The sequence below is a fragment of the Armigeres subalbatus genome, chromosome 2 (assembly GCF_024139115.2).
Source record: "Armigeres subalbatus isolate Guangzhou_Male chromosome 2, GZ_Asu_2, whole genome shotgun sequence".
In the NCBI taxonomy this organism is placed as follows: domain Eukaryota; kingdom Metazoa; phylum Arthropoda; class Insecta; order Diptera; family Culicidae; genus Armigeres; species Armigeres subalbatus.
The window spans coordinates 330,845,826-330,857,053 of NC_085140.1; the positions used below are offsets into that span (position 1 = coordinate 330,845,826).

Consider the following 11,228-nt stretch of genomic DNA (forward strand, 5'->3'; position numbering starts at 1 on the left):
GACTGGTACCCCTTGAGGCTTTATCAATGCTTGGGGTATCCCTTAAGATTTTTTTTCTGTAAATCCGAACTTTAGTTAGAATTGCTGCGTAATTTTTAAGCTACCGGCAAATGCACCAGGATTTGATTTGGTTATTCGCATGTTTTTACTTAACTTTAAGTCCAAAAATATATATGAACTGTTCGTTGTTCATAGATATTCCACTATTTAATTTTAAAATTTATTTTCTGCCTTTAACTAAAACTTCAAAAGTTTTTGTACTTCGATAAAGCGGTTGAAATTTTCAAATTAATTGTTAATATTTTTTTGGCGATGCCGACAATAAATGAAAATTATAAAAAACAAAAACTATCAGTTTAATATAAATAATTGAAATAGGATTGATCTTTTGGAATCCTCAGAAATCGTTTGGGACACACAAAATAAAATTTCCATAAATTATTGGACATTGGTTTTCGTTTCTGTAAAAATTTGATTTTATTCCCAAACTTTGATATTATGGAGGGGAAAATCCGAAAATTTTGAAAATTTTATGTAAACAATTTATGAATAATGTATTTTATCTTTCTCGTAGGCTTTAACAACAATCATTAAAAATAAATCAACAACCAACGAACGTGTTTTGGTCGCCAGTTGAAAATGTATCAAATGTACTGTGTTTAGTTTCCAAATTACATTAAACAAAACCTTACCCACCGCAGTACATATCAAAATGTCCGTTTCTCAGTATGTTATGAAACTTTCTACTGGTTTAATTTATTCATTCAGTAAAAAATATGTTTTTGATGCTTTTTTATTCAAAAGCTCTTGGGTTTTTGATTGGGAATCTGAAAATGTAATACTGTGAATTGAATTCTGAGACAATATGATTCAGATTTCAATAATGTTTCAAGAAACTTGGTTGTGATTTGAAAGTTAATTGAAAGTAAATTTATGAATATGGCAATTCACATGGGAAATATGTTTGAATTGTCGTAGAACTTTCAAATAGTGACGAATTTGATTGTTCATCTTCAATTTCCGTAATCAAATAAGTCAGCCAGACATCTCATAAGGTGGATGGATTTAGGTGTTGTACGGATTTCATTACCTCCCAGTACTTTCCACTCCATTTTGTTTCTGTCTTCAGCTATGGTCCGATGATTGACATAGTGTAATATTTTTAAACTCTAGAACCGAGACACTGATGCCTAATTCAAGAAATATTAAATTATATGGAAATATTTTGGTGTCTTTGAGGTCACACTTATAGACAGTTCGGCTACACAGTTTTCTAACAACAACAAAAATCATCGGATTTCAAACATCATCTATGTACCAAAAGTGTGTTATGGATAACAAAGCCTTAATTTCGAAGAAAACCCGCGTTCTCTCCTCTTTGTTATTACATTACAACGAACTCTAAAAGTACCAAAACAAGCCCCGTCGGACGGTAATTCCTTCTAGAAGTAGGCACTGTGAACTATTCAACAAGCTCATTATGTGCAATTGTATCACAAATGAGTTAAAATTAAAAACTAAGGAGTATTTCATCATTTTTTGAAGTTCAATACAATATCCGCCATTATGCATTTTTGTCTCAGGTACCCCCTGAGACCAGCGAAGGTACCCCCAGGGGTACATGTACCCCAGGTTGAGAACCGCTGATATACGCCAAAATCACTGGCGGAGCTAAGCTGGGGCAATTCGGGTATTTTCCATTAAATTTAATTATACCGTCGTGCGGGGCTTCTTTTGACTCCGGGGGCTACCTTGGATTTTTGATTCTCAAACAATTAAACGAAAAAAAAATTCAAATTTGAAACAGAAAATTGCCTTCCAACTATCAACAAGACACCCAAATAGTTATAATAATGGCATTTTGACAGTAATTTACGTAAAATTCCTTGTTTCAAAATGTCCAAAGTAGCCCCCGATTTGTCAAAAGAAGCCCCGCACGACGGTATACGCCAAAATTGCTTTGGAAAAAAATACGATTTTCCTGGAATTTCTTAGAGTTATTTCCGACAGAATTTTTGGATGACAGGCGTGAAAATTCTATTGGAAATTCCTTTGTAAACTCCTGTAATAAATTCGGGAATAACTTTAGCAATTCCTTTAGAAATGTTTTTGCAAAATCTTTCCGATATTTTTAAGGTTTTGTTTTGGAATTTTTTATTGAGAAATAAATCTGAAATTTCTCCAAGAAATTCTTCGATAATTTCTATTGAAAATCCTTCAGAAATTCTTTCCACTTTAGGAATTCCCTCCAGTAATATTTTTGTATAATTATGAATATTGATGTTTTTTCGGAACTTCCTCTTGCTTTTAGTAAAACCATACAAATTCCTTGCAAAATTGCTGCAGGAATTATTCCGGAAACATTGTTGGGAGAAAGCCTGAAGGAATTTCTAATTAATTATTTTTTCAAGAATTCATGGGTGAAATTATGAAGATATACCTAAGAGGAAACTAGAAGTAATTCCAAGAATTTCTTCTTAGACTTTTGGAAGGTATTTCTTAAGGAATTATTGGAAGAATTTATTTGAGAAAATCCTGGAATAATTGCTGCTGAAAATCATTTAAAAAAAATGAAGGAGTTCTTTATTATATTTCGGCAAGAATTCCTAAGGCAATTTCTAATGGAATTCAAATAGTAGTTTGTGCAACAAGTTGCAAAAAGATAATTTTTTTCAGCACTAGTACGTTTATCTAACGAGGCTTGCCGAGTTGGATAAATACTACGCTACGAGTACTGAAAAAATCGAGTTTTGCAACGAGTTGCATACGCTATTTTTTGCAATGACGAACAGTGGGTATTCCGTAAGTGGGTATTCCTTAAACAATTTCGGAAGGTATTCCTGATGGAAATTCCGAAGGATTTTCTATAGGAATTTCCTAAGAATTTTCCAAGGAAACTTCCAAAGGAGCTTTTAAAAGAATTTGTAAAAGCAATTCCAAACGGATTTTCTGAATCAAATTCTGTAGGAATTTCCGACATTCTTAAATTTCTGCATGAATTTCTTTGGACATTCCTCTAAGAATTCTTTCGGAATATCTTGGGATTTCTTCTGAAAATCCTCTGGAAATTGCATTGGTCCTAAATCCAGAAATTTCTTTGGATAGTCCTCATAATATTCCTTTGAAAATTCAAAGAAGGAATTATAAGAATATTTTGGAAGATCATTTTTCTAGGATTTTTTTCAGTAACATACGGAAATTGTCTTAGGAATACCTTTGGAAATTCCTTTAGGAATTTCCTCGGCATAAGTTTTAACCAGTACTGCCAGCACGTTCTCAAAAAATCCTTTTGGAAACTCTAGGAAGAAATTCCTGAAATTCCTTCGAAATTTCCTTCAGGAATTTCTTCGGAATTCCTCCAGGATTTGTTTCAAGAATTCGTTTAAGTATTCATTCGGTTATTCTTTCGGATTTATTTAGCAGTTCTTACAGAAATTCCTTTGGACCTTCTTTCTAAATTCCTTCGTAATTTTCTTCGCGCATTCTTTCGGGAATCTCTTCAGAATTTCGTTTAAGGTGATTTCACAACAAAGCCACAAATCGGTCATTTTGGAAGCCTCGTGCTTTTTGCTGAAATTTTCCGAGAGCACGAGTTGAGAGAACCATAAAGCACATATGAAGTGAGACAACATTTATTCACTCATGCTTAACAATCGACTTAAATTTCAGGTCTGTTCAAAGATTATTACGCTTGATTTATTTTTATTTTTTATGGGAGTTGGAAATGGTCGATTTTTGCGTTTCGTAATTAATGCATCTTCCCAAAGGCCTATTGGGAGGTTTTAAGGAAGATTCCATGGAGGAATATCCAAATGAGCTACGGTGGAAATTTTTATTATTCTTGAAAAAGTTCCCGAAAGAATTTTTGGAGTATTTGCTGGAGAAAATTTAGAATAAATTCCTGGAGGCATTTTCAAATGTATTTCAGGAAGAACTTCCAGGGAATAACCTGAATAGATTTGGGACCAGAATTTCCAAACGAATTTATGAAGGAATTATTAAAGGAATTTTCTAAGAAACTATTAAAAAAAACCTCTAAAGAATCGGAAATTGCTATGAAAATTTGGTCGGACATACTAACGGAAATTGCTTCAGGTAAATCTTCGGAAATTCCCTTAGGAGAATTTCTTAAGAAATTTCTCCATGATTTCTTTTGGAAATGGCTTTAGGAATATCTGCGGAAATTGGTTTAGGAATTCCTTCGAACTTTTTTTAGAAATTGCTTCTGCGATTATTTCATGAATTTCTTAAAAAAGTTCTTCCAATATTCCAATTATTATTATTGGAGTTCTTACGAAAATTCTTTAAAACTTCATCCAGGAATTCTCTCGATTTTTTTTTTAATTGCTTCGGACATTCCTTTGGACATTCCTTCGGAAATTTAATTAGACATTCCTTGAGACCTTCGGATATTCCTTGCAGATTTTTTTTCGGGAGTCGCTTCTGAATTTCATTCATAAATTCTTAAAAGATCATTCGGAAATTACTTTAAGAGTTCTTTCGTAAATTTCATCTGGACATTCCTTGAAATTTTAGAAACTTTTTTGAAAATTCCTGAAGTACTTTCTATGTCATACTTTAATAAATTCTCAGAAAAAATCTTCCAATCAAATTTCCGGAATAGTTCCTGCAGGAATTTCATATGGTTTTACTAAAATAATTTCCGAAGGATTTCCTGGGGGAAGTTTCTAAGGTATTTCCGAAGAAATCTTCAAAATGAATTCCTAAAGGAATTTCCGAAGAAATTTCTAAAAAAAAATCTGAATATTTTTTTAAAAGAACTCGTAAAGTAATTTCAGAAAAAAAATTCGAAGTTGTCTAAGTACTGCTTCTTTGAATTTTCAAAAGAATGTCTTAGAGAATCTTCAAAAGAATTGCTGGACTTATCTCCGAAGTCCGAAGTTATTTCCAGAGTTTTTTTTCTGCAAAAATCCCTAGCTTAAATTCCGGAAAAAAAAATACTTGGAGGAATGTCCAAAGATATTCTTGGACAAATTTAATGTCCGAAATGCCTTCAGGAGTTCGTTCACTTCGTTAGCAATTCATTCGTAAACTCTTAGACTAAAATTTTGTCTTAGGTTTTTTGAAGGGATTTTTGCTGCTAATTCCGGAAGACTTACTGAAGAAATCTCCGAGGGAACGGAATTTCCGATGGTATCCGAAAGAATACCTGAAATAATTTTTGAATTAAATTTCAAGAAATTATACGATTGCTTTGCATTTTATAGACAATAAAATGAATACAAATTTCGTATTATTTAAATTGTCTGACATTTTTTCCTTGATTTATCGCTTGACTGATTACGCCCCCAAGGATCTGGATCAAAAAGGTGGCTTGAAAAGACACGGTGCTCCCCTGACCGTTATTAACAAAAAAAATTCTCCATCAAAACTAATACCCGGAGCTGAATTCTGGGGCTATACTGCATCTCTGGGCGAAATTTGAAAAAAAAAACGTAGGGCCCGTTTTGGAGTTACGCCCTTTTTAAGACGTAACTGATATATATCGAAGAAATTCACAGGGTTCTGTTTCAACACGATCTAAATTTTCTAAGTTGTATCCCCATCTAAAATGATTATCGTATATAAATAATCATCTGACTTTTCTCTGGATTATTAGTGGTTTTAGGAACATGTTGCATGGATTTTGGTCATAAATTAAAGCCACACGATAAAAAAATCGACCGAAACAAAATCGTGTGAAAAACAGAATTCTGTGTATAGCATCTCATCAAATAGGGGAACGGTTCGCCACTTCATCTCATAGCTCCTATTTCCATCCCATCAAAAATAAAGCAATGGAAAGGAATTTGGTTTGTTTACTATTTTTGTGATTTTTTTCAGCAGTGAGAACGCATGTTGACAAAAAAAGAGCAACGAATTTGGTGCCGTATTTCTTTGTTTAGCGATGAGATGGATATATGTACAGTGAGATGGAGATCGGAACAGTTCCCCTACATATTTCTCAAATTCCAAGGCTTCGTCAGCGATAGAAAAAAAAGATTTATTTTTGTTATAGCCCTTAGAATTCTATACAAAATTGTTGACTATGACGATAAGTAATATGAGATTTGTCTAAGAACATTTAAAAATAAGATTAGCTTCATCTTAAGTCTACATTCAATTCTAGTCAACTACGTATGATTAACCCTTTTTATTTATGTTTAAATTTAATGGACAATATCAAATGCACACATATCTTCTCTTCGCAATAAATTTCAGCTCACAAGAGATGGGTTTTATACAACTTCGGCGTATATGTCGATATATACTCTTGTGCCATCCCTGCCCATGGCCGAATGTATTAAAAAATCCTTTTATATGAAACTTTGGGATATGATATTTGGAGGTCTTCGTAAGATCCTAACTTTCCCAGGAGACAACGAACTTATCAATTGCGACATAGAATCCAGGTGAAGGTTCATATAAGGAGTTGCAAACATTTTGAAAATGCTTCAAAACCTTTAAACAAAAACCACAGATGTCATTCACATAGGGTAATTGTACCACTATTAATAACATGCTCCGATAACGCCAACAATTTTAGATTTAGAGAAATGACATATTAGAAAAAAGTTTTAAGGTCCATTAAGGGCTACTTGTTTATATAAAAACACAATTGTACATAACATGTGACAAAAGTTATTCTATATAAAAGTTATTGATTTCAACTTGATACGTGTCATTTCCAATGCTCCCGTGCATGCTTACTGCTGAAAAAAATAACAAAAATAAGAGCAACGCAATTTGCACTTCAATTCTATGTTTTTTATTGATATTGGTATGGGTATATGCATTCAAGGAGCAGTAATCCATCTGTTCTTTACTAAAGCTTCATCCATACATACGTCAACAAACTTTCTCAAATCCGCATTATTTAACAAAATGTGCGCAGTACCGAGAAGATAATGGTATGCTCAGTGAAGCCGTTTTTATGCTTAAGATACCTTTGAGGTATCAGACATAGCCCTACACCTTAAACCCATAAATCTGCCCAGCTCGTTTTAACACTGCTTTTATGTAACGTTAACGAACAAAGAGTGTTCACGTGGATTGAAAGAGGAGGACACTTCATCAATATAGAATCACTGTCCTTGTCGGGAATTAGATGTATTTTTCGCAGCATGCCCGACTTTTTCAATTTTTATTAGTAACTGAATGTTTACAATAGTCCTGGAAACGCCGCTCTCAAGTTTTTCTCGGCTTCGCAATTAGTTATTATTCCTATTATCAGGTTTATAATCTTAAGGTCACCTGCAATAATGTACTAGAAATGGTTCAATTTGACAAACTGTTCCATATAAATACGGTTCGAATTTTCCAGGTAATAAGTGTGGATACAAAAACAGCACTTGTAGCCGATTGTCGCCAGGTTTTGAAATTTTTGTTTGATCTGGAATTATTGAAATCGATAACATTTTCACATTTTCGTCAAGGATATGTCTATTGTTTTTAATACATTGAATCAAAGCTGGTACATTATTGTAGTATGCAACTGGTATATCAGCAAACTACATCCGATTCTGTTTTTACACGGCCGTGTAAAAAAAATCCCATACAAAATTTTTGCAAAGTTGCTCCATTTTGCATGATTTGTCGAGAAATCATAAAACATTTTTTACATGGATTTTAGAATTTTTAACTGAATTTTTTTTTTTACGCGGAACGCATCCTCCGTGTAAAAAAAGAATCGGGTGTACTTTTATAGCTGACGACTCAATGGAAGTTGAGAAATATGCATAAGACGAGATATTATATTGATTTTCTTCGATATCATACAGTTACGTCTTAAAAAGGGCGTAACTCCAAAACGGGCCCTACGATTTTTTTCAAATTTCGTCCAGAAATGCAGTATAGCCCCAGAATTCAGCTCCGGGTATTAGTTTTGATGGAGAATTTTTTTTGTTAATAACGCTCAGGGGAGCACCGTGAAAGAGTTACCGCGTGACCAGATGTGCAAAGTTAGTACAAATGTCAAAAAAGAGGATTTAAAGACTGGCAAGCCAAGTCTGATCTCTTGAAATATAAGCCTAACAGATATTTTTCTCATTTTCTTGATATGAGCGGTTCATAATATGTCCAAGAGGAGATTCAAAATAGGATCAGGTGGTCCAAACACAAAATCAAACAACCAGAGTGCTGTAGTGAATCAAAGAGAGATAAGATGAAGTGATCCACACCCACAGTTCAACGGCAAAATCAAACTCGACTCAGTTATCCTTTTCAGCAACTTCATAAAACCGCTGAATCAGACCAACAACAAGGATAATCAGTGGCGCACGTTTGTATTGCGTCGTATTATCGTGTCTAGTCCTTGTATTGTTATAATATTACCGATTATCACCTTGCATTACATATTCTTGGATTCAACTATGTCAATCTGGCAACACGGAATATAATAAAAACGCGCAGTCTAATTCTATACTCTTATAGTAAAGACGTACTTTTCTCTGTATCCGAAACACCAACAAAACATGGTGTCAGAGACGCTCATAAGAAAAAACCAACAGTAGCACTGAAAACTTGAATTCGTAAAAAGTCGTAAAGTAGCTGAAACGTGAGTGGAAAAAAATGCCATCCGATGACGAGTTCGAAGACTCCGTGGAGAGTGATCTCGGTGGACCCAGTGTGCGGAAAAATACGGCGGTGAAACTAACCTCAACCTCTGCAAACGTAGCCGCTGCAGCAAGTTCCGTCGTTACGAGAGTGATAAACAATAATGTACCGTTTCCCGAACCACTTTCTTTGTCGGGAAATGTTCGTCAGAATGTGAATGATTTCATAGAAGGTTTCGAAATATATCTAATCGCGTCGGGACTGGAAAATCAGGAAGAGAGAGTGAAAGTGGCCACATTCAAAGCGGCTCTTGGGCTAGAAGCGAGGAAAATTTTTAACAACTGGCCGCTCTTGCCAGCAGAAACAAATAGTGTAAGTGCTTGTATGGAATCGGTGAAGAAATACATGGTGCCCAAAAGAAACGTCAAACTCGCCCGGTATGAGTTTTTGCAGTGCAAACAACAAGTAGCCGACGGTGCTGGTGATGGTGAAACGATGTCACAATTCATCAATAGAGCCAGGGCGCTTGTTAAAGATTGCAACTGGGGTAACATGGAAGAAGAAATGCTTCGTGATATCATAGTGGCTGGTTTGAGTGACACTCGGCTGAAGAAAGCGTTTATTGATAAACCAGAGCTTACTGCTAAACAAGTGATCGACCAGTGTATGTCCGAAGAGGCTACAAGGAAGGAGCTAGAGAAGAATAAATGGATGGAAGAGAAACACGTTGTAAACAAAATATATAGAAAGCATATGAAATCGAAGCTGTGCTCTTACTGTGGGAACGAGTATCATAAGAGTTTGGCTGATTGTCCCGCTCAGGGCAGTGAATGTCGCTATTGTAAACAGCGGAATCACTTCGAAGTCATGTGTTGGAAAAAGCGAGAAGATATGGAAAAGAAGAAGAAAAATGAGAAGCAGAGTAGGAAGAATAAGAGTGGACGATTCAACAAAAAAGTGCATACGATTGGGGAAGAAAATTCCAACGAAAGCAGCACAGAAGAAGAGTTGGAAGAAGAAGTCATAGACTCAATCGAATTTCTGTACAGTGTGGAACAAGGACATTCTGGACTCCTGAAGGCCGACTTGACCTTTCTGGACAGTGGAAATCATTCAAAACAGGTCCACTGCATTTTGGATACAGGAGCTTCGTGCAACGTCGTGGGCCTACCGTCGCTTTTGGAAATTCTGAATACGAAATCAATTTCCCTCGATAGAAATCGAGTTATCCTGAAGGGATTTGGCGGCTCTTCGATTAGCACTGTAGGAAGAACAACCGTCGATGTTCGACATAAAGGAAACTATATAAGGCAGTGTTCAACGTAGTACAGTTTCCTCAGATGCCAATCCTATCCAAGCACACATGTCTTAAGCTGGAGCTAGTTAAACTTTGTATGACCGTGATGGAGCAACAAGAAACAGAGGCCAGAAATATTGTGTCTCGATTTTCGACTGTATTTCAAGGCTTAGGTAGACTCGAAGGCGACGTGCATCTCGAGGTAGATTCATCCATCAAACCAATTATACAGACTGCTCGCCGTATCCCAGTCACAATGCGGGAAGAGCTCAAACAACAGCTAGACGAAATGGAAAAAATGGAGATTGTCGTTAGGGTGGAAGAGCCCACGGATTGGGTGAGTAATCTTGTCCTTGTGAAACGAAGTGGTAAAATTCGAATATGCATAGACCCAATTTTATTGAACACCGCTCTCAAAAGACCGCATTACCCAATTCCCACCATAAATGAACTATTACCAGAACTCTCAAATGCTAAGATTTTCACTACAGTTGACGCTAAATCTGGTTTTGGCAGGTAAAACTGGATGACGAGAGCTCAAAGCTGACCACTTTCTGGACTCCATTTGGGCGTTATCGTTGGTTGCGAATGCCGTTTGGAATCTCGCCCGCGCCAGAAATCTTTCAACGAAAGTTGCACGAAGCAGTTCATGGCCTTAAGGGCGTGCGTGCATTGGCCGATGATATTCTTATCTTTGGATGCGGACAAAGTACAGAAGAAGCTATGGTAGACCACAAACCGAAATCTGCAAGCGTTTCTAGAGAGGATGGCGAAAAAGAATGTAAAGCTGAATAATGAGAAGATTCGTTTGTGCCAGCCCATGGTCAAATTTTTCGGACACGTGCTCACTCCCGATGGTGTTAAACCAGATCACGACAAGATTCACAGTATCAAGGTGATGGAAGAACCTCAAGACGAGGCTGCTCTTCTTCGATTCTTAGGAATGGTAACATACCTAACAAGTTACCTTCCTAAGCTAGCCACAGTAGCCGAACCACTGAGACGCCTGACTAAGAAAGATGAACCATGGAAGTGGGACACAGAACATCGACAAGCCTTTGAACGCGTGAAGGCTTTGGTGACAAAGGCACCAGTACTGAAATATTTTGATATTCGAAAAGACGTGACCATTCAATGCGACAGTAGCAGTGTTGGGCTTGGAGCTGTCCTTCTTCAAGGCGGACAACCAGTGTGCTACGCTTCAAAATCGCTCACACCAACGGAGAGGCGGTACGCACAGATAGAAAAAGAGACGTTGGCAATACTGTACGCATGTCGTAAGTTTGAATTTTACATTATTGGAAAAAAAGTAACTGTACAAACGGATCACCAACCGCTATTGAGAATTTTCAAAAGGCCACTGACCGAAGCTCCC

At 36.1% G+C, this 11,228-nt stretch overlaps 1 protein-coding gene across 1 annotated transcript; it reads left to right on the top strand.

The window, feature by feature from the left end:
• The first annotated feature begins 8,405 nt into the window (after positions 1-8,405).
• LOC134212747 (uncharacterized) lies at positions 8,406-10,577 on the top strand. Its single transcript, XM_062690866.1, has 2 exons — positions 8,406-10,190; positions 10,370-10,577. The coding sequence occupies exon 1, from the start codon at positions 8,572-8,574 to the stop codon at positions 9,880-9,882; it is 1,311 nt and encodes a 436-aa protein (XP_062546850.1). The 5' UTR covers positions 8,406-8,571; the 3' UTR covers positions 9,883-10,190; positions 10,370-10,577.
• The last annotated feature ends 651 nt before the right edge of the window (positions 10,578-11,228 follow it).